Source organism: Oryzias latipes, chromosome 3 (genome assembly GCF_002234675.1).
Source record: "Oryzias latipes chromosome 3, ASM223467v1".
Lineage (NCBI taxonomy): Eukaryota > Metazoa > Chordata > Actinopteri > Beloniformes > Adrianichthyidae > Oryzias > Oryzias latipes.
The window spans coordinates 24,344,354-24,368,585 of NC_019861.2; the positions used below are offsets into that span (position 1 = coordinate 24,344,354).

At 37.5% G+C, this 24,232-nt stretch overlaps 2 protein-coding genes across 6 annotated transcripts; both read right to left on the reverse strand.

Annotated features, from left to right (window-relative positions):
- Positions 1-3: 3 nt before the first annotated feature.
- rufy2 (RUN and FYVE domain containing 2) lies at positions 4-17,331 on the reverse strand. Of its 4 annotated transcripts, none has more exons than XM_011492228.3 (20): positions 17,037-17,331; positions 15,800-16,064; positions 12,485-12,658; positions 12,245-12,362; positions 11,465-11,566; positions 11,258-11,381; positions 10,474-10,538; positions 10,322-10,387; positions 10,159-10,228; positions 9,967-10,068; positions 9,766-9,882; positions 9,585-9,677; positions 9,377-9,457; positions 7,907-8,004; positions 3,663-3,782; positions 3,372-3,501; positions 3,198-3,292; positions 2,072-2,120; positions 1,911-1,991; positions 4-1,643 (listed from the first exon to the last, which is right to left on the reverse strand). In XM_011492228.3, exons 2-20 carry the CDS (start codon positions 15,873-15,875, stop codon positions 1,500-1,502), a joined length of 1,905 nt encoding a protein of 634 aa, XP_011490530.1. In that variant the 5' UTR covers positions 15,876-16,064; positions 17,037-17,331; the 3' UTR covers positions 4-1,499. The 4 variants fall into 4 exon arrangements, with proteins under 4 accessions (XP_011490530.1, XP_011490535.1, XP_011490522.1 ...); XM_011492233.3 differs by having other exon boundaries at positions 9,383-9,457; positions 17,037-17,330; XM_011492220.3 differs by lacking the exons at positions 15,800-16,064; positions 17,037-17,331 and adding an exon at positions 14,335-15,041.
- A 3,245-nt stretch (positions 17,332-20,576) lies between these two features.
- LOC105357329 (transcription factor Adf-1) lies at positions 20,577-22,992 on the reverse strand. Of its 2 annotated transcripts, XM_011492250.3 has the most exons (3): positions 22,559-22,992; positions 21,662-21,742; positions 20,577-21,439 (listed from the first exon to the last, which is right to left on the reverse strand). In XM_011492250.3, exons 1-3 carry the CDS (start codon positions 22,895-22,897, stop codon positions 21,116-21,118), a joined length of 744 nt encoding a protein of 247 aa, XP_011490552.1. In that variant the 5' UTR covers positions 22,898-22,992; the 3' UTR covers positions 20,577-21,115. The 2 variants fall into 2 exon arrangements, with proteins under 2 accessions (XP_011490552.1, XP_023809307.1); XM_023953539.1 differs by lacking the exon at positions 21,662-21,742.
- Between the last annotated feature and the right edge of the window lie 1,240 nt (positions 22,993-24,232).

Genomic DNA, 24,232 nt, shown 5'->3' on the forward strand with positions numbered 1-24,232 from the left:
AAATTGTCTGAACAAGTTTAGAAGTTAAATTAACTAATTTAGGAGCTATACATGTACAAGATCAACGTTACACAAGCAAAAGAAGTATTTCCCTTGTCATTATTTTTATGTAATTAACACAAAAAACAACATAAGGAATAATTTTAGTTTTGAGAGTTGGGTTGTAAACAGTGTTCACCCAAACCCTTCATTCAAACTTTTGGCAAGAAAAAAAAACTTTAAAGAAAAAAAAATAGAAAATTTCTATTCATTTACATTGCTCTTAGCATTGGACCAGCAGGAAAAGAAATGATTTTCACAATTGTGATTTTAATCTGCAAAAAAAACAATATAAAGTTTAGAAAACTGCTTTAAAGGACTTATGTGAAATTTAAACAGGACCGCTAAACCTTCTTTTTGTTTGGCAATAATTAGTGCAATGATGAATAGAACGCAGACGAAGATCTTGAATCCACAGGAACTGGATTGTGTTTCTATTTCAAAATTTTATGGGCAATTATTTCCAAAAGATATTTCTGTTACTAGTGTTCATTATGGCAGTAAAAAACAAAAGTAATATCGTATTTACACTATTACATGGCACTGTTTGAAAAAATAAAAGGGGGTAGATTCTGCATCATCGTTGTCATGGTAACTTGTTACAGATTCTCCAGTGTTGAAGGTACACTGGGATTTGTAAAATTCCCAACACATCAGTCTTTACAGCGAAATATATTTAGAAAATATATAAATCGTATCAACAACTGTGCAAGAAATTGAGACTAAGTGTTATCGTGAAACAGTTCTGGTTTTCTTGGACCTAAATAGAAATATAAACTAAATCTTTCACTAGAGTTTCTGGATAATCTGGATTTCCTTTTTTAAGATTGCTGAGTAAACACTGCTTCATCCAATAATACGTTTCAGTCCCTGAAGAAACATTAGAAACGAGACTTTGAGTGCAAACTATAAAAATTGTAAAGAGAAATACTTTTGTACAATGTGCCATTTGCATCAGGAGACATTAAGAACGGTTGAGAGACATTTGGCAGAAGCAGACAGGTGCCGTTCCATTTTCACTTCTTTAGGAAGTTCCTTGTTCCTTCTTTCATTACCCATCTCCACGTTCTCCAAACTGCTGTTCACCATCAGACAACCTTTACAATCCTCTGATCATTTTCTACCCAGTTATCACATAAATAAATCTTTTTTCATATTTGAGACATTCCAAATCATAAATTCTAGCTCACTTCTTTATAAGTGGGACATTTTACAGCAGGTCAACTCTCGGATTGCTGGAAAAGAAGGCCGGTGAAAGCCCAGCTTCTGTGAAGGGACTTCCTTTGAGCCACAAAAACCTAACAAATGGGACAAATTGTTGTGCATCATTTCATTTAGTCCCTGCAGCAAATCCTGCTGCTGTCAGCTGGAAAAAATGCTCCTCCAGAGAAGCAAGAAATCCCTTCTTCAAGTAAGCATGTAGGTCTCTTGAGTAGTTTTGGCAGTGTTGTGCTTTTCCCTCACGTTGGATTGGAGGAGCATCGCTGGAGGAGTAAAGCGTGGCAGGTGTCACACACTCTCACAGGTTTGGGAGATGCGGGCAGAGGAAGCTCATTGTCGGAGCAGCTGTTACAGAAAATCTCCCCACAGTTCCTGCAGTGGTGCTGTGGACAGTCAGAAACTTACAGTCTCTTAAAGCAGTTATAGGAAGAGGGAATTTGGATTAAGAAATGATGTGCTGCCATTTTGTTCTAAGTAAACAACTGTAGAGTTAGTCTTTTCACTCACACAATTGAGTATTTTAATTCTTTTCTGAGACTTTATTTTACTAATTATCCAGAGGTTAATGTGTAAAATCAGGCTGTTGTGGAAACTTAATTACAAAAATGGCAACTTTCTTTTTCATAACCTGAATTTGTCCATGTACTGACCTTTCGTCTTGAGATGGAGAACTCCTTTTCACACATTTTGCAGTGAGTGGCATCTTTGTCCTTCAACCAAACCTGTCCCCCCTGAAACAAACAATCTTAAGTAAAAATAAATAAAAAAGCAGTGGCTTTCCCCTTAGTCTGTCTCTGACTGAATCGTTTACCTGCAGGGCTTTGTTGGCTTCTTTGATGTCCTCAATTTTCAGTTTGGATCTGAAGAACAAAGGAATGATGGATATATGAAACAAAAAATAAATACATTAAATTAAATATATTTTTATTTTGCAATGACAGCTAGATTACTGTATTTTATTAATTAATTATAAAAAATTATTTAGAATAAAATAAGTATGATATGTTCACAAAAATGTATCTTTGAATATAGAGTAACTTCTAAAAACAGCAAATTTAAATTAACAAATTTCAAAAAGGAGTGAACAAAAGTAGATTGCTTGATTAGATTACTGAATGAATGCCTTTCCCTATGAGGTAATAGATATAGTTGCCATGGTGACAGAGTTAAAATAAAGTTCCTTATTTCTCTAGAATATGACTATTACTGGTACATATTATAGGAAAACATAAGAAATTTAAAGAAAAACACAAAAACAAACTCGTGTTTTGTGAATTTTAGCAAGAAAAATTTTACCTTTTTGTTAAATATTTTTTATAAGTTTCTCTACATAATTAGATCAATGCTTCAAAGAAAAAAATTAAGAATTATTAAAAAAAATCAATTTTGTGGAGGAGAAAGAGGTTCAAAACCTTTTTGTTGTACAGTGCAAATCACTAAAAAATGCAGTAAGAAAATCAAATGTTGAAAAGTTTTTCCAAGTTATATCTGTGTGTGTTAACTTAAACTAAAGAATTACTACATGACAGAAAATTGTTTATTTTTATTCTGTTGCTTTCAAAACCTGAAATTCCAAACATTACTGTCATAAAGAAAATCTCACATTCATGTAACCACAGCTTACACGAATATGTCAGCTTTAGATTTTTAAGATTGTGCAAAAATTCTGCAGTATTAACATTTTATTTGATCAATCCATGTATTATTGCACTTTTGAAACCAGAACAACAATATTAGCATGAAAAATGCTAATTCTAAAGTTTTTGGTATCATTTAAACTCTTCTGGTCAAATGATGAAGAGATGATTGTCCACACAAAGAAAACATAGCTAGCAGCTGTAGGTAAAGGGTGTTGTCTTCAGGAAAACAACAAAAACAGAAACCAGCATGTTTAAAACTGGGAAGTTGTACAAAAATGATGCTTCAATGGAACATACTCGCTGAGTTTAGAGCCAAGTTCCTCCAAAGCTTGTTCTTGGTCTTCACAGATGTTTTTCAACTGAATGTTTTCGTCCTGTAGACGATGGAACTCCTGCAAAATTCACAACCAGCGGTCATGGTTCCGATCCATCACACGAGTGCTTCTCAGCCATTTCCTTGCCTTTCCTCACCTTTTTAAGTCCGTTAATCTGCAGCGCCTCCGTGCCGAGCTGTGCCACCGTGTCTTTCTCTCTGTGCAGATCGTTTTGTAACGTCTGTCTCCACTCCCTTTCTATCTTCAGGTCTGTCTCCAGCTGCTGGCTGCAGGTTCAGGGAAGGATACAGAGAAAAAAATAGATAGAAGAGGATTGAGTTTGGTATATAGTTTATTGCTGTATGGCGTGTAATATGTGCTATATGGGCATTTGTATGTGTACATGTGTGTCTACCAGTGTGTCTGTCTCTGTAGGCGGTTTGCTTACAGCAGTTTCTCCTTGTGTTCAATCTGCCGCTGCAGGCTGTCGGCCTTGTTGGCAAAGTCCAGCTTGAAGCGACGGGTTCCTTCCTCGGCTGAGGTGCGGTGCCTCTCTGCCTCCTGTAATCTGCACCATTATAACCAGGAACAAACTCAGGACCATGGAGAGACAAAACTAGGAGGCGTGTGTAGGAAGAGGAGAGAGGGAAAAAAAAACAGAAGATGGAAGGGACAATGGATGGGCAGGAGACAGGACTCTGAAGACTAAAGCTCCTAGGGTTAATTATGAAGGAGGCAGTGCTAAAGTGGCAATGAACAAAGGTGGTGTAGTGTGTAACATTATAATGGCAGAACAAGCCACAGTGGAAAAACGTGAAGAAAAAAAATCAGGAGGACAGGGATGACCTCCAAAAAAAGGATTATAATAAAATCTGTTGAGAAAGCAACGCAATTTAAAACAGCCTGTGTGTGTCATTAACAGAAGGCCTGCAAATTCTCCACATTTTCAAACATCAATGTAAACTTTGTGCAAAGCAGAGAGCACAAATGGTCCATTTTCAACATAAAAACAAGCAGGACATCACTAAAAACTCCAGTCACATCCAGCAGGTTCAAAACATTCAACTTTATTGATCCATGTTGGTGTAAGACAGGAGCTGTGAGTTCCAAAAAGCTGCACTGGCTATTTATCCCTAAAGGTTAACACTAGTAATGACCACGGAATTAAAATAGGCAGAAAGATTACCACCTAATACATTACCACAAAAGTCAGTAAGTAAGACACAGTTCCTTAGTGCTTTCACCTGGTTCCTACGCCTGACAAAGCAGACTGTTCCACACAAAGAGAATACACAAACTGTGGAACAGCTGCTGGTCCCTCTGAAAACATTTACCATGACAGTGCACTAGGTTTACTCTTCAATGTGTTTATTTGGAGATTGTACCGGTAAAAGAAAGATTTATTCTCACCGCACCTGAATAAAGTTTTGCACAATGACCCATTGCCATGGCAACATAACATCTGTGGCCAATTGAAATGCTCACAAGTCACTGTGAAGGATGAAGGAGGACACACCGGGGGTCACGGGAGCAGCTGCAACACTCGTCTGCCTAATCCGTCAATGACAATATCAGGTTGGCCACTTGAAGGAGCAGATCAACGTCCTTTTTTTTTGTTTTTTTGTTTTTTTGCACAGAGGATATGAGGACGGTAGTGCCGTCACTGGTTTTATTGCATGTGAAACAGCAGGTTTTAGTGAGTCAGCAAAACTACAGAAACATGCCGGTTTTCACATCCACCCTCAAATCATTTCTTTTCAACAAATGCTGTTTAAATATTTCAGTGATCAAACTCAATAGGTTCGCTTTCAGTTAATCAATTAAAAAAAAGACCCAACGGTTATATCTGAGGGGCCAAATCTTAGTGGGTCTGACTGACCACTGCAGAAGAGTGGGCTGAATTTGGATGGGCGTCCCAGAACATGGGAGGGAATCTATAATGTCTTCTGCTTCTCAACTGCTGGTACTGCCAAATTACTGAGTCTGACAGAAAAATCTGACAAAGAATAAATATCCAGAAATTATATAACCAAATATCAAAAAATGTTAAAAGATCTGGAGATGTTATACAAATATCACGGGTTCTTGGGTCCTAAAAATACCAAGAGTGTCCTTTTAAGTTTTGTCAAATAATCTCAGCGCCTGTCCTCAGAAAGAGATGTCTTTGACTAGTTTGTACTGGTGCTCTGTGTCCGTGCTGGCACACTTTACAAACGACATGGCAAGAGTTCTGGTCTGACTGAGCAGGTCCTGATCACTGCACGGGGGAGAAGGAGAAACACAACCAAACACATGCAGATTTGATGGATGGATGGATGGATGGATGGTGGGATTGATGGCATGACAGAGAAACAGAAGGGAGGAAGTAGAAAAGAAAGGAAGGAAGAAAGGATGTCATTACATCAACATTCTAAGTCATTGTCTGAACATTTTGTGTCCCCACATTTCGTTAATAAAAGCCAACCAAGAAGTATTAATGAGACACTAAAACACAATAAATCAGATTTCAGACTATGAGGTTCTCCAGGTTTTCTATGTCAGAGTACACGTTCTTCATAAGGAGAATGAACAATGTGAAGAAGCTGGGAGGATGAGGGAACTAGGAGGTAACAAACACAATGATCGTGACTTCATGACAGAAAGCATACAGTAAAACAAAAAAAAAAAGGTTATTTTCTTATTATAAAAACTTTTCCAACTAATTGAGTTTTTTAAGAACAAAGTTTAAAGATCCACTCCGCTGAAAATTGTGTTTTTAACTTGTTCTTATGGCATTTTCTAATAGGGGACATGTATGCAGAAAATTAAGGCTTAAAACTGCATTTCTAAGTATTTCTTTTTTCAAAGCATTTGAAAAAGATCGTATTTGTTACCTAGAAAATTAGGCTACAAGCTCCCTGGTCCACTCCATTTTGATTCATTCCCTTGCAGACAAATAGATCCACGCAGGTCTTTGTTTTCCCCGTCTGAGCTGGCGTCTGGCTACAAACTGTAAAGGTGGATAGCTCCAATATTGATTGCTGTTTTTGTTGCACCGGTAATGTTGGGTTGGGGTGTGAGGGGCTATAAGCTGGTGGGAGAGACTAAACAGAAGCTCAGTTATGGTTGACAGGAAGGGGGCGGGGTTACTCCGCGCCAAAAATCCCACAACTCGGAGGCGAATTTTTCTGAACTCCTGCAGCTCTGCAGAAACTATGTCCTAGAAAATGACAAGGATTTTTCATTTTGGCTAAAATCGGCATGACTATAATTAAAAGACCTCTGAGAACACTTTGAAAATAGATCAAAAGATGGTCTGAGGAGATCTTTAAGCCACTGAATATGTGACTGGAGTGCAACTGCATCCTTCATCACTAAGCACCAAGATGAGATCTAAAGAACACCAGCATCCAAACATCTGACCAGCTGGAAACTCTGAATCACAAGCCAGGCTTCAACCCAACAAACACCAAGGCCAGATCTTAAAGTAGCTGCACAAAAACAGTACTCAAAAAACCAAAATGTAACAAAAAACAATGTCAAAGATAAACACTTCATTTGAAAGCTGGTACTTTGAATTTTATCTTAAGGTGGATCAACTTTCTGTGGATCATCCAACTTAGTTTTTGTTTTCATGAAGTTATTACTGGCACTATAAAAAAGGTTTAATTTGTCCATCAACTGTCTAGATAATATGAATACTGTGGTATTTTTCAGACAGATATGCAAACACAAAAATAAAAAAAAAGCACTAAGTGTATATGAAATTCAAAATATTACACAAAATCAGGATCTTTGTGTCTTGGAAACCTAATCTGGTAGATTTTAACCAGTGAAAATTTAATTCAATTTAAAACCTACAAAAAGTTCACCTGTAAATGATCACATGGCCTGCAGTTTTTATCATAAATAAACATAACAGTTAAAAATAAGATTGTTTTTCCACAACACAGCAAACGGAAAAAGCCCAGTGTGCACCATATGACAGAACCTGTTGAGGCCACAACAAAACAGGAGCGTTTAAATTAACCACAGCTTAAGATGGAACGGCTCTAAACAAATGGAAGAGATGGAACAGATAGATCGTGTTGACTGAGGGATGAATGGGCAGGGAGGGGGTCACACAGGGTCAATGAGCCGGCAGGACAAGTATATCAAGCATATTTTCATGCAAACAAATACTTGTGGATTTCAGTTTAATGAGCTAGGATACAATGTTGAGATTGACTCTGGAATTAGATCTGCACTAGATTCATTGTTCCTAAAAGTTATTTTTGTTTTTTTCAATATCTGGACTTTTTTGTTTTGTTTTTACTTTCTATGAATATAAAATCAAAGCCATGTTTGGTAGGTGCCTGAGTCACACAAACACAGAATGATCTAGGATTAAATAATTAAAGGTCCAATTGTAAAGTCAGGACAGACCAACATTTTCCTACAAAAATACAGATTTAGACTGGTTTCCTCAAAGTCTTCCCAAACACAAAGGGGATAAATTATTTTAAAAATATAACTATTAGTGGCTAAAGAAACAAGTACAAACAAAAAGAAAAACCTAATTTAATCTTAGAAACTCAAGTTGTTTTTTTGGAGGGGACCTGAAATGTACTGTAGTTGTAGTTCTCATGCAGAAAAGTGTCAGCAGTGTGGTTTTACATGGTATGATGACCTGTGTGAAGTCTGGTGAACTGGGTTTTAGGTGGTGTAGCTAACCTCTGCTCCAGCTGCTTCATGGTGGCAGTGATCTGGTTGGTTTTCTCCTCCAGGCGACTGATCATGTCATTCTTCTTCTTCATCTCCTCGCTGGATGACTGCAATGAGAATGGCTGGTTTTCAGACACAGCAGTGAGTATTGAAAACATAATCTCTGCTTCGCAACTGTCCACCGTATGCTTTCGGATTCTGTACATCACGCTTTTTGGTAGCAACTACCATCAGTCTCTTAAAGTCCCACTCTGATCATCTTTATAACAATTGTAAAAGTGTTCCCAGTACTCTTTCAATTATGATTATGCTGTCATTTTCTAGGACATAGTTTCTGCAGAGCGGCAGGAGTTCATTAGAAATTAGCCTGAGAGTAGTGGGCAGGACCTTTGGCATGGAGCCACCCCCCTCCCTCCCCCGTTGCTGAGACCTTTACGTTCTCTTCTGCTAGCTTAAAGCCCCTCACAACACCAACCTAGCATAAGCGGTGCAACAAAAATGACAAGAAGAATTGGAGCAATCCAGCTGCACACTTTCCAAACAAATGCCAACTAAGACGAGGAAAAGGAAGACGTTCATGGATCTATTTGTCTGCAAGTGGATGCATCAGAATGGAGCGGAGCAGAGAGCTTAATTGCCTACCCATTGTAGTTTATACAACCACAATCTTTTTCAAACTCCATTTTTTTATCTGCTTTTGATGCACCACAATTTGAATACAGAGATACTCAGGAATGCAATTTTATAACATATTAGAAACACCAAAAATGTGATTTTCATTGGAGTGGGTCTTCCCAGCTTCAGATTCATCGCTGCTTCTGCTTTCAGAGTTTCTGCTTGTGGTCTCTTAAATCACTGTCACACAAAAAGTGCCAGCCAACAGAATGACAGACATGACAGTGAAGTCACAGTTTCCTCATTTTGCCTGAAACCCTGCCTTAAGGTCATTTGTCCTTCACTTCAACGGTTGTTCTTTTTAAAAGCCCTTATTTATCATCTACCACTTAGTTCAAGTCTGACGATGGCAAAACTTCTGTTTGAGGAATGTTATTGTTTTAAACTTGCATGGGTTCAGTCCAGAGTTCATACTGGTTAGCCATTTGCTGAGGTCCTTAGACTCTGCAGCTTCTGGAAGTGACTGAGAGAATAAAGCTGAGGGGGAGGAGAAGATTTTTGAAGCGCTGTGTCACATAACTCCATCTATTAGTTAAAGGTATTTAAACAGAGCCTTTTATTAACAACTCAAAAGTAAGATGGAAAATGTGAGGAGTATCTTTAGAGAGAGAAAAGATAGCAAAAGTAAAATAACCATCAGTAGTTAAGCATAAAGGAATAAGAATTTATAACAACGATTTTGTTATGAAGGAAAAAGGAGAAACATTTTTAGTCTTGATCTAAATACAGATGCAAAAACTAATGTTTTTAAATTGAACAGAATGAAAGCCGTATATTTGGAAAATAAGGTAGAAGGAATCGTGCCTTCACCTGCATCTTCTGGTACATCTCCACATTGATGGCTTTAACTTCGTCCAGCTGCTGTCTCAGTCCGATCAGTGTGTCCTGTTAATCAATAAAGATGAACAGAATTTTTTATATTTATTTAAATGGCACAGATTCATAACATCAAAGTCCTTTTTTTGCCAGGTTTCCCCTCACAAATAAGAAGCTCCATTCCAAAAATGCTGACCTGCTTTTCATGAATGTCCTTCTCCAAAAGCTTCATGGCCAGTTCCATTTCCTGTTTCATGGACACCTGGACAACCAACTCATTCTCCACATCCTGGAAATAGAAAGAATGTTTGTGATCACACAGATTTTGTGTATGTAAATGTTTTCCAAACATGCTCCACACATGTGCATCGTATGACCTGTCTGAGCTGGCACTCCTCCTTCAGCTGTCTCCTGGCCTCATTGTACATCTCATCCAACCCCTGACGGGACTGTTTGTACGTGTCCCTCTCCAACGACACGTCTCCTTGTGTTACCTACATCAACAAGCAAACGGGAATGAATCCTGGATGGCTTCTGTTTCAGCTCCTCTGAGGAGCTTTGAGACTGTGCACCGGCACCTCTAAGTGTTGTTGTGCTTTGAGCAGAATCAGATTGTTTTCACTCCTCAGCTGCTGGTTTTCCTCTTGCAGTTTGATGATGTTATTCTTTGCTATGGCCAACTGCAGACACAGATTTAAACAGAAAAAAATAATCATGTTCTTTGTCAGCTGTGTTTAAACGGATCTCTGGAGGATCTCTGAAAGTCTCACCTCCTCGATGAGTTTGGAGTTGGACTTCTCTAAAGAATCCACTCTACCTTGAAGACCATGAACTGTGGAGCTTCAAAGATGAATCAATCACTTATTACTTGTTTCCCAATGTTTTTATCACCTAAATGATAAATGTTGCATTAAAGCATAACTGGGGTCTCACTTCAGCTGGCGGTTTAATTCCTCCACATAGTTCTTCTGATCCAAAATGGATGCTATTTGGCTGTTCCTGTTGTCATGGAAATGAACAAGAATAGGAAAGAGTAAAAGGCAGATCTCATGACAAATGGAGGGAGGAAATATTAAAAGTCTTACCTCTCCTCACTTCTGTAGTCATCAATGTCATTTTTCAGGTACATGGAGAAGTCAATCACCCCAACCTCAAATTAGAAGAGGGAGAAGATTACATCACAGGAAAATGTGAGAAATGACCATTTATTTAATGAAAATCTTTAATATGTGAAGGGTTTTTCATGATCAAACAAATATTGCTTGAATGCTTTTTTTTTTGAAAATATATCAATAATTAATTGCATTGGCTGATTGCAATGTGTGAAAACGTTTAAAGCAATCAGGAAAACATACGGCTACACCACAGGTCTTTCCAAAACTAAACTGATATGGCATTTCCTGAAGCTCGATGAACAGTTTCAGTCCAGTGATCAGGTTATCAACTGGGCTGTTTTAGTTGCTATGTTGAGGGAAAAAAACCACTAAGAAGCTGCACAACACTAAAATTGTAAAAAAAACAAAAGGTATTTTCAGTTTTAACCCTTTATCGGGCAAAAACTGTATATGTAGTTTCTGTCTTTACCGTGAAACTTGGCAGTTTTATTAGAAATATTAAGTATGTTAGTTAATGAGTGTCAACTTTGCTGTTAATGAGTGTTGCATATGCACAACATAAGGTGTTGTAAAAAAAAAAAAAAAGCGGTTGGGATCATACAAGATTTTTCTTCTACCCACTCCTTTTCAAGCACACTGTTTTGTTTTATCTGTCTATTATAGACTCAATTGTTTATTTTCATTTTGTGTTTGAAATAAAAAAAACAGAAAACGGGTAGTTTATCATATATATCGTACATCGTATATTATTTACCTGGGAGTCCAGGTCCTCTCCTTTGACGCACAGGTTAGCATCAATAACATTAAGGCCCACCAACAAGCCCACAATCACTGCTCCCTCTTCCTCAAGCATCAGGGCTGAAGTCTCATAGAAATCACTGAAGCAGAGACAATTTTTTCCTAATGCAGCTGTGATTCCAACTCCAGAAAGGATATTGAGGTGCGCTGTGTCTGGGTTTACCTCAGCAGGTCTTTTCGAGTGATGAGCAAGCGCAGGTAATCGGCCAGCCGTTTCTGCATCAGAGCCAGGCGCAGCCATGCTCTGGCTCTGCCTAATGGAGTCCTGGCGTGCACAAACATGCACACGAGAGACGAGGTCAGATGACTGCAGAAGTCAAGCTCACCCTTCTGTTTATAAGATTAAAGTTTCAAACATAAAATGATCAATCCTACATTTTGTAGCAATGTTGTTTATCATTTATTGCTTGTATTTTTTATTTGTCCACTTGTATAAATCTGCACCTTTCATTTGCTCAGTTTTGCATCTAGCCTCCAAAGTGCATCTGCCGAGTCAGCAGCAGCAAAGGAAAAACACAAAGCGCTCCGCCTGATTCAACACAAATGTTTGTCAGTTTCCTGAAGGAAACAAATTTGTCACTTCACTCTCTGCGCATAAAGTTTGTCATCCACACATGGATTATTTTTTTTATACTTTGCACGGCACTCTCAACAAGAAAAAAACAGGACAGTTATGCAAAACTGCACATTTTCTTATCCATATACTAAACAAAAGTATCCAAAGTCACATCCAAAAACATGACAGATAAGAGTGAATGAAAAATGAGTTAGCTGGTGTGGAAAGATGAAGTGAAAGTAAACAACGCTGAGGTATTTCCCTGATACGGCTCAGGTCACATCCTCATGTTACACCTGTTTGTAATCGTGTGACTGTTATGGCTCATGTTCCTCCACTCGTAGTTTCAGCCTCAGAGCAAATGGGTGGGAGGGGGATGGTTCTTACTTAAGTCCTGGTAGATCTCTAACTGAGGCGGAGATCTCAGCAGCTTCAGGGCAAAGTTTCTCCACCAGCTCCAGAGGCCCCCATAGTGACTTGTTATAACCCAGGAAGGACTTCTTCACTGAGAGACATAAGACAAAAAAGAGAGCACTTAAAAATAAGTAATAGTAACATCATATAAACAGGAAGAACACACGTTGTACAGTAAATATAAGACAGCAGGAAAAAAAAACTATTTCTAACCTTTGAGGCCGTGTTTTAGACAGTGCTCCATGACCACAAAAAACTGCTGGAGAGGTGGATAGTCTGAATCCAGAGTTCGTCCGAAGCTCAGTGCTGACTCGATCAGGCCTTTGATGCTGAGTTTGGCCATGTTCAGCAGGTTGGTGCGCTCCATGGCCATGGGGTCTCGCAAAGCTGCAAGACAAAAGCTTCAGTCAGGCCTGTCAGCATGTTAGGACTCATCAGAAAGAGCTCATTTGATTAACTTGTGAGTCACTCAGCTTCTTCTTTACACTGAAAAGGCCCAGGATGGGATGTAACCCCGATACATTTCTACAGGCAAAGTGAATGTCCCGTTTTTTTCCTTACAGATCTGTGGACATTGGTTAAGACATTTCATCTTTCAACAGAAATGTTAAGAGCACTGGAACGTCTCCTCCAGATAAAAGCACTCTAAAAATCTGTGAGGTACAACTTTTAAGTTTACCCTCAGTAGTCCAGAGACGTTTTGGCTTCGTTTTTTTTTACTTTCCATTTTTCTCTATTTATTTATCTTTTAAAAAGTGGGTTTTTTTTGCAATGCTAAATATCCATATTTTTAGTAAAATCCCAGCTTCTTTTATTATATTACACAATGATTTCATAATGAACCTGAAAATGTCAAAATAAATCATCTCTTAGTGGTAAATGTATTTACTTTTCTACTGCTAAAGTCACAAAAATTGGGAACAGTTTGTATGTTTTACAACAAAAGATGAAACATTGTAGAAACAAATTTAAAATGTATGAATCCACAAACAAAACAAGGACAAAGTCAAAGTAATGTTAAAAATATCTGTAAAACCAGGGGAAACTCCAATGAAATAAATACAAACTTCCCAAGGATTTGTTGCAAAGGGTATCACAGTTATGTGTCGTAACTCTAACCCTTGTTTTAAACCAAAAATGTTCAAAGTTAAAAACTTGTAGAATCATTCATGTTAAAATTTGAACGAAAAGCTCACTAATGGGTGGGTGGCGGTTTCATTCCTGTGTCACTGTAAACAGCCAATGTTGGTTAATAAGTTTCCAAACGCCAGTACAGAGCAATTTTCAGCAGGTGGGTGACAATAACTGAAAACGTGTTTCTGAAAAAATAATAATAATAAAATAAAGGCGGATCCTTTTTCTCTGAGTGTGGAAACCAACTAAAACTAAAACATTAGGAACTTTAAAGTTAAATAAGCCCTTTAGGAAATAACACAAAGCAGGGATTTAAGTGTCCTAGACACTTTCAAAAGATGTTTGTTTTTAATAAATACAAACCGGTAACTAGCCCTGTTTGACTCAAAAGGATACTGAATGTGTGGCAATACAGAGAGAATAAAAGCCAGAAGTTGCAGGATCTTTGGCTTTTGAGCCAAAAAAACATAAACTGATCAAGCAAGTTTGTTAAAAACACGTGACAATAATGAGACTATTATATTGAGCAGAGGGTTTTGAAAGGATTATTTTGAGAGGACACAGATTTTCTCTATTCGCTTCCATTTGGCCTCCACAGTTAATCCAATGTACATGCAGGACAGCCAGCAGCATCACCGAATAGGGCAAACAATGTAAACCCGGGAGGGAGGGATTTCCACTTGCATCTGCAGCATGTGATGCCTCATGCCCCACAGTTGTGTTGGTGTAACAAACAACACAATTCACCCAGGGAGAGATCAATGGGTCTCACATTAACTAGCATGAGAATCGAAGAAAGGGGGAAAATGTGTCCTACAACACCAATTAAAGTGACCAAATTTCTAATTTAGTGAATGCAACAAGCATTATAAATACTTCAGATTTTCTCTAAACAACTTAATGTCTACGCTGTGCTGTTTTTACTCCACCTTGAACGGTCCAGTCCCCGGGCAGAGACGTCCTGTGTTCCGACACTTTGGGCAGGACGTGAATGCTTCCCGAAATAGTCTCGGACGCTTTCCTAGCCAAAGCGAAGATAGGAGCCTGCCATCGCCCGTCTCCTCCTCCACTTCCTCCACCCCTCACCGTGCTGCTACTAGCCTTCTCCCCGCCGGCCGTCTTGTCCTCTTGCAGCCTCAAAACCCCGAAAACATGAGTTTTCTCCCTGCTGCTGTCCGCCTCAGACAGAGCCAGGTCATGCTCCGCGCTCGATGCCATGTTCAAGTCGTCGGAAATTATTATTATCAACTTTGGAGCTCGACACGTAGATCAAATTCATACGTTTTGCTAACCGATGAGTTTGAACGAATAAAAAAACTAGACGTGCATTGCGTTAATATTAAATACGAGTCCTTTCAGGGCGAAATAACAGACACCAAAATATGACAGGTAGAGAGAGAGATCACTGCCAACAACAATCAAATGACCTGACGCTACCTGTCTATCAAGCCAAACATCGACGTCATTCTTACGGCTTGATTAGCGTTACTGTGCAACTAAAAGGGGAAAAAAATGCCTCCGAGAAAAGAAGATTTTCATCGTATAGTGGAATGGTTCAGATTTGTTTACCGGCAGAAAACCCAACCGATAGTCTCGCTGCACCCTCAGAGGGGCGGTGTCACAAGGCCCACAAAGGCAGCACTACGTCATTACTTTAAAGCTCCTCAGCTGGAAATGTGCTCGCCCCCTGCCGCTGAAATGGGGAACTGCAGGACAGCAAGTGATGCTGCAGTGTTGACAGGTACATAGAATAGACTGCGTCTTATTAATAGATTTTTTGGACTTAAGTTATTTTACCATGTGTTTATGTTTAATAATAAAACATATCTAATACCTTTTAGATGTCTGAGGCTTTACACTTTTAAAAGTTCAAAGCAATCTATTGATTACTGAAAATTACACATTTTGTAATTCAACATGGTACTCATGGCAATATTTTAATTACACTGAGGCATTCAATGCTTAAAAACAGTGTGCATCACTACTAAATTCCGTATTACATTAACAGTGTTGGGAGTATGGCTACATAATAGGGGTCACAGCAGAAAACACATACGGAATAGCAGCAAACCATCATTCCAGTTCAATTTGTGGAAACACTGAATTTTGCAAAGTCGTGTGATCATATAGTGTGGTAGAATGCTCTAATAATGTCCCGTTTGTATTATTTTGATAACCGGCTCAACTTTTTGAAACTAAGATGTGAATGAATTTTCTATTAATTCTTGTTTACTTGTTTGATTGTACACATATTTAATTGACATTTCAATGTCTGTTAAGAAATACAAGGACTCTGGAAAACTTCACCTGCACTGTTCAGTCAGATAGTTATTTCTGAGTCACACTGGTTAAACTTTTTTTTTTAAATGGGTCTGTCCGTCATTCATACGATACCTTGGCTGTAGGCTAACCGTTCCATGCTCTCACTGTGAGTGATGCCCCAGCGATGAAGACTCTGAGGGGAGTACATGTTAAGTTGGACTCCAGGCCAAAGAAAAAGATGCTTGGTTCTTTAATTATTTCTTGCAACTAGCTGAAGCGGTTTTCCAGTTTGTCTCGATCTTGGAATATCCTCTTTTCTACACGATGGTGGACTGTATGATGTGCTTCAGTCTGCTCAGGGTAGGCCTCTGCTTTAGGATGTGATGAACAGTGATGCCTGTGTCATAGAGAGCAGACAGAACAGAAGGATTTTAAAGGGAAAAGAATTAAATCGACTTCTTCTAAACCCGTTAATGACAGCCTGCTACATTAGGAATCAGGTGTTGTTCTATGTTCATTTTTTGTGACTTTTACTTTCAATCTAATCAAACTATATCTGAAAATCACAATTTAAAAAGATCTTCATTTGAATATGGAGCTTAATTCTCTAAATAAATAAAAAACAAGGTAACTAAAACATATCTTTTACTCACCATCAACATGTGTTAAATTTTTGTTCTTTTGATGAAGATAAATGCATCCAGCTGTTCTGGATGGTGTAGTATATAGCAGTCGTGTTAGAAAACACGTTGCTTTTCTTCCTCTTGTGTGGTTTTTGCATTCTCCCCTTCCCTAATCACTTAAGGCTGACCAAGGCTGACCAAGGCTCACATGACTTGCTCTTTCTCAGTGGTGATTCACTGAAATGTTCTTATTTCAGAGACCACATATGCTGCTGTGCAGAAATGTCCACATATTTCCATGACAAAAATAAACTATTAGAGCTAATAATCCTACATCCTAATTATTCTTTTTTGTGCTTTTCGCTGGTTTATCAAATTTAAAAATAAAATGTGGCAGAGGAATTTGTATAAAACAACAACAGATTTTCACTTTTTTATATAACTGAAGGCTGCATACATGCTTTTAATTAGATGCTACAAACAGTCAATCAATATGCTTCAAAATATCTCTCCACCAATGGTAGCCTGCTGTCCAACAGACTTGCAATGTAGTACTGCTGCTTTTTCATAGATGAACAGTCATTTGAGATAGTTTGCTTAAAAAGTAATAGCTTCATGCATTTCAGTACAACTGTTCGTCAGTTGCAAGACTGTTGGTTAACATTATACCCCTGGATTGTGAATATACCATTTCCGGCCATCAAATGGGCAGTTGTAAGATAAGTTTTGAAATGACAGCATCTCACCTCAGCATGAAGATGCACGGTGTTGATCCTCTGCCGGTTAGCTTGCCTTCAATCTGTTGGCTCTGCAGCCGGGACTCGATGGAGATCTTCAGGGCTGCAGTTCATTCAGCCACAGACTGCACGCACCTCTCAGATCAAGCAGCATTACAGAGTGCGGATGTCTGTTTGCGTGATCATTCAGCAGACACTGCATGCCTGATGTGTCAGCATCTACGGTTTGAAAGCAGGAAGCTTGAGAACGCTCTGGGGATATCTCCGACAGAAACCACAACTATCACCCCATACAGCACCCAATGGCAGGCGAGCAAGAGAGGCTGAGAGAGAGAGGGAGCAAGGAGGGGGGTTTGGAGAAAAGGCAGGAGAGAAAAGGAGGGATGCTCTGCAGGAGGAAGAGGAGGAGCTGATAACATGTGCAAGAAGAACACTGCAGACCATTTGCTGCTTTTTTTTAGGGCAAAACCCTAGAGCAGAGAAACGAGAAGAATGCTTGAATGACATGCAAAAGATAGTAAAAGCACACGTCAGGACTGCTGCTGTCCAATCAGGAGGCAGACTGAGGGAGGATCCCACAAAGGCATTAAATGAATGACTGTGCGGATGTGAGAGCAAACCTTCAGACTGCAGATGTAAAGTGATCGAAATATGAGATAAGAAACCAATCATTAATAAGTAATAAGCTCATCTATCAATGTTTACCCGAGAGTTTATTTATTCATTTATTTTCTTACTATTGCTGTAATATTTTTAACAGAAAACATTTCGTAACCTATTGTTACTGATATAATATTTTTCCTATTTGGAAGTGACAGAAATAAACAAAAACAAAGAAATAAAAAACTGAAAAGATCATGTTTTGTTTTGTTTTTTTGACCTACAACAGTCATCCACCTCCTTCACCTTTGCTCCATGCAACCTCATCATTCCACTTGTAGTCTTCCCATTTACACTAAGCCCCCACTTTCTGTTCATGATTTCTATGTTAAAAAGTTCAACTTCAGACCCAAACTATGTCCAGCCTGGGTTCATAACTTTTATTTATTTATTTATCTTTTGCTATTTACTGCATTTTCTTTTTTGAAAATATTAATGTTAACTATGATGACGATTTTTAAAATAAACTTTTTGATAGTATTAGGGCTCTCTTTAAATATATTTTTTGCCAAGCAGAATCCAACAGGTGATGTCAAAAACCATTTGTCCAATATGAAGTATGACAATGTGTGTGTAAATGCGTGACACACATCCCCTGTCTTGCTCCACCTTTGCTCCATCCACCTTCTCTATCCGCAAATGACAGCATCATCTGCAAACACCATGAACCACACAGTCCTGTCTGACACAAAAAAACATTTTCCTTTTTATTTTATTAATTTAACCAGGTAAAACCTATTGAGGTTAAAACTTTCAATGTACATCAGAGAAAAAATTTGGGCTTGATGTAACTGATCCACAATCCATAAAAGGAGAGATCGATCTTTTCTACCTTTCCTTTCCTAGTGACCTAACGCATAACAGCAGTAAAGCCAAAGTCTGCTAGCTTGATGCTTACGTATAATGGAATTTCCCATAGGATGGCTAATGCTAACAAACTTAACATCAATTTCCAACTAAATGAACAGCTTTATTTACTCACAGTCATGAATTTTCCAATCTCTTTTTTCTCAAAAATAACCATTTGTGGTCTCAAGTGCCGTTTTTTCCCCACAAATCTTCTTAAATAAAGCGTAATCACCTGGGAGAGGATCCCTCCGTCATGTGCACATCCCTGAGGTTTCCTTTTTTTTTTTTTTTTTTTACCCTGGAATTGTTTTTCCTTACCAAAAAGAAGAGTAACCCTTGTGCTATCCTAGGCACTTTAACGTTGGGAGTTGGGTCATCTAGACCCACTAGACAGTACTCTGTACCTTTTTTCTTCAATGATTTGTGATCTTCACTGGTGTCCATGGATAACATGAAATCTTTCCACCTTTATCCACCTTTATCATGGTAGGAAGAACATGTCAAAGTAAGGGTGGGGTCATCTAAGATAGTACAATTAAGGGCAGGAATGCCCAGTTTATTTGGTCTGTTTAGTTGAGTTTAGCAATCAGCTGTTGTATTTTATAACTACTTTAATGTTTTGGACAATTAGTGAAGCCTGTTGTAATGTTGGGCTATATCAGGGATCGGGAACCTTTGTGGCCGAGAGAGCCATAAACACCACATATTTTTAAATGTAATTTGGTGAGAGCCATACAATATTGTAGCGTCTCTTTCCCACAGTGAGGCACGGATACTTAACCTCTTTTAAGGTTCTTTATTCTGGTTACTGAAGGCCGTAACCAATGCCGTACAACTTATTCAGCAACTCTTAAATCCCTCCCGCTGAGAGCGCTTCTCCCAACTTTTTATTCCCCTGCTCCCGCACCACCCCTCCTATTTCTCTTATTTAGCCCATAGCTGAACCCCATTGGTCCAAACTCCCCAACGACAGGCTGAGTGACATAACTAAGCCACATGTGGCCATCAACAGAGCCAGATATGGCTCACAAGCCATAGGTTCGCGACCCCTGGGCTATATAAATAAAACTGAACTGAATTGAATTAATGCTATGGTGTGAGCTTCACTTGGTGGCCAACCTGAGACGCCCTCCAGGCAGAACATTTATTTTTGTTATAGGATCCAGTTTAGAGCCTTTATAATGTGGATGATCTGCACATTTTTGTTGGAGCTTCTCCATTTGAGAAACCATGTAACATTGTATGGTGTTAACAATCTCATTGGTTTATAATTTCACTAATAAATTCACAGTGGGTGAACTGTATCAGATGAATCTGAATATCTTCAAAACACAGATTATTAATGTACTTCTACACAAATATGTCTAAATGTGTTAACCATGTAAATTCAAAATTGAATTAAATATAATCGAGTAAATCGAAAGAAATCAAAATGGAATCGATCTAAGCTCTGATAAATTGAATTGAATCGATTCTATTAATTATTGGTGATACCCGGCCCTAGTTATAAATTATACAACATTTTTACAACATGTAAGATAAATTTGAAATATTTCTATTCAAACATTTACAGAGATACAAAACAATTAAATAAATAGAGATTTCTTTTATATATATATATTTTAATGTTATCAAAATAACCCCAACTTACAGTGGCCCGGAAGTGCAAACCATTCAACAAATCACTGGATACAAAAACATTAAAAATTTTAAAGCAAAAACTGAATTAAATGTTTGCCTGTTTGCCAAAATACAGTTTACAGATTATTTCTTGGTGATGAAAATGAAGATATTATACTGCACACAAGTTAGAATAAATTTCTCAATTAATCTTTAGAACTCTCACAAAATATTCTCCCTTTTTAATATTACTTTTAAGCATTTAAGGCTTCAAATACCAGTCCTTTTGAAAATGCTATTTGTTTCAAAAAGTAGACAAGAAAATGTTGTTTTATTTTATATTAAAATATTATTAACCAACTTCTGATTTAGTGATGTGAAAAAATATTTATTGTGCAAATTACAATAAAATAAAAGATATACATAAAAGAATATATGGTTTTATTTTGAAATAAGTGAAAAATACATTACTTCAGTAAATCAGATGAACAGATTTCATTGGTTACGTTCAGAAAAATTCCTGCAAAAATATCCTTCTTACCTAATCAAAAAGAATTTTTGCTTCTTTTCATTTTCAGCCTGTTTACATCCAAAAATTACAATTCTGGGAAATCACATTTTCAGTTAATGATGACTTGACTTAACTTGTTTCAACCAATTGTCCACTTTACTGTGAAATTTGACCCTAGAAGTGTCCTTATTATCCCTGTTTTCAAGGGAAGGAGCAGGCTCCTCATAGGGATTTTTTAATTTAATGAATTTGAAAACAAAATGTCTTCAACATAAAAGTATATAATGCTAACAACCTTTGTGAGAAATAAGAAAATAATCTAATCCTGCAAATGTTTAAAACGACCAAATATGCAAATAATAATAATTTCTGATAGGTGAAACCTATTTATAAGAATCCAAATGTGATGCAGTGACTTCCTGCAGCCTTATGGGGTTTCTCGTATGTTCTAGTCGTCAAACTCTGCAGCATACAGAACCTGCTGGAACTTCATGCGCACCTCCATTCTTTTTTTAGTGGTTAGTCTTTTAAGTGAGGGCAGCAGGCTCAACAGAAAGAGTTCATCTTCATCTCTGTAGCTGCTGATAGGATCTGCACCGGTTTTCTCTTCTTCTGTGGTTTTCTGCTTTTTGGCTCTAATATCCTGAGGCCTGCTTAAAGAGGACTCTGTGAGGGAAAAACTAGTGTTGATGACAGGCAGCGGTGTGTGGTGGTCTTCCTTCTCTTGTCCTTTATCACACCGTTCCTCCAGGTCATGAGTTCTGTCAGATGCCTGTGTGATAAACAAAATGCATGGTTACTTTTTTAAATCAGAGAATTTTGTTTTGAGTTTACAACCATATTTTTTTCTTGACAATAACTAGAGCAGCCAATAGCTAACTTTTGTAATTAAGTTCAGCAACTTCTGACAAACAGACAGTCATAGAGATTCTGCAACTCAGGAATGTGGTGAGTTTGTTGCATTGCTCTAAAAACTGTAAACTAACTGACAGACCCAGATGATGGGCAGGGCACCATGTTCCTCCTCTTTGTCTTTTACCCACTGGTGGTCCAGCCCATCTGTTTTTTCAACTACCTGTGTGCACAAAAACACCATTGTTGCTCTTTTAACAAAAAACAAAACATATATTTAAAAGTTTCTGGCATTTCAAACAGAGAACAAAGAATTATCATTTAGAATGTGGATCTTTCAGACATTATTTTCCTTTTTTTTCAACAGATGTGACCAAAAACAGTGTAGACATTTCAAAAAAAATTTTTAAAAGATGTTGAATAGCAAAACCAAATGCATCTTGGGTATTTGTAATCATAAAAAATGACAAACATCACTCTGTAACTGCCATTGTGAAAGTACTAAATAATATGCAAACTTCTGAAATGTCACTTATTTGAGGCAGTAAAGCATTTTTATGTTTTTAAAAAAAAATATATATAGACCTTTTATTGTTTCCACAACAACGAAAGATTATTCAACACTTGTGAGAAAGCATGTCTCTTAATTAAATTTTTTAAAATACAGAATTTTGGGTCGTTTGAAGTGTGCTAAACTTACAAATTACATATTATATATATATATATATATATATATATATATATATATATATATATATATATATATATATATATATATATATATATATATATATATATATATATATATATAAATTTTAATTAACTTATTCAGTTACAGTAGGTCCCCATCTTAACCAGTTTAGTTTCATTAACAATCAATTTGCAATTGTTTTATTATTTGATTGAAGGGCATTTTAATAATTTCTCATCCTTGAAAAGTATTTGTATCTTATACGTTGGAACATTTGTTTGTTTTTATGCCAGAAGCTGCGCGAAAATTCTTGAAGGTGTCTAACTAAACAGGCGGGAACACACACACCTCCTTTAACTCGTCTACTGATTTTAATCTGACATATTCGTCCAGCCAGGGCAGCTGCATATAAATCCATGGAAGACGCGTTTCTTTCAGGATGTTCACGCCAGGCTCGGAAATCCGTGACATGTTCTTCAACACCACGCGGCGCTTCGCTTTGCAGAACTTGTCGCGTATGTTTTTCCATTTCGTCTTCACTTCTGCTTCCGACATTCCCATGCGGTCGGCGATTTCTAGCCACGAAATGTGTGTTTTTGCGATATCTTTGTAGTCTCGCTGCGATGAGTCGTACAGGTGTGGGTATTTCTGTACCAACCCCGCGAGCTTATTCTCCGTATTATCCATTGTCTCATCGAGCGAAGTCTTTTCTGTCTTTTCGGGGGCAGAAGCGACCTCGGTTCGCGTTTCTCTTCGACGTCTTGTCGAACGACGCAGCCCAGAGGAAGAAGGAAACTCGATATTTTCAAAATAAAAGTCATGTCTTTTCTTTGGTCCTAAATACAGCGGGTGTTAACAGGGAAAGATTTCCAGTGTTTCAAAAGAAAAAATATGAATAAATATTTTCAGAAATTATTTTATAGTTCAAAAATAAACATAAATGTTACATGTCTACCAGCAAACTGTTAAAAATATACATTTTTAAAATCCAAATATTAGTTATATATTTCATAAATTGGATTGGTTATGTGATTTCAATGATTAAAATAGGTCTATTATTGTGAGTTACCATCATAATGTAAATACAAAATTATACATTTTGGAAAAAAAATATTTGACATTATGAGCTGAGGTTAATTTATTGAAGTTTTATTTAAAAAAAGTTGTAAGTGTGTTTGTCTGCTCTTCTTGTTAGACCGGGGTTTAGAGCCACACACAGCTCTTTCATCCCTCAAGTGTGGCTCTTTGGCTAGGAAGAAAGAATGCAAATAATTTGAAAAAAGAATGGTTTCGTAGTTTTGAATCTTTTGTTTTAGTTTATTAAGTTTGTCGTGTTTTTTTTGTTGGAATAACATCAAAGCACATATCCCTATCTTCTGCTGCAGTTTAGTGTATAGTTGCTGTTCAGAGGCAAAGTTCTGAAAGAATGGAAATGCATTTACATGTGGGGATAAACGTGGTCATGTTTATGTTGGATAGCATAAATAGATAACTGAAGTAAATCTGCTCTTGCTGGAGGATGTCGTTTGGCAGGACTAATTTTATCTTGAAAGGAACTTTTATGTCAAAAGTAAAAGAAATGTAAGAGTTTATGTAAGAAAATACTTGTGATTCAATTATTGTAAATATCTTAAAGCCACATTTATAAACAAATGAGTTAATGACCTTAAAAACAAAAATAAAAGTCTACTTTTTCAAAACGTGAAGTGGAAATTTAAAGCTCTTGCTGGGTTTTGGCCCATAAGAAACTGCCCCAAATTGCCCTTACAGTATCCCTTGTGCTATCCTAGGCACTTTAACGTTGGGAGTTGGGTCATCTAGACCCACTAGAAAGTGCTCTGAACCTTTTTTCTTCAATGATTTGTGATCTTCACTGGTGTCCATGGATTACATGAAATCTTTCCACCTTTATCCACCTTTGTCATGGTGGGAGAACATGTCAAAGTAAGGGTGGGGTCATCTATGATAGCACAAGGGGTATTGAAGGTTGCTGAACCCGTCGTTAGACCAGAGAAGTCAACT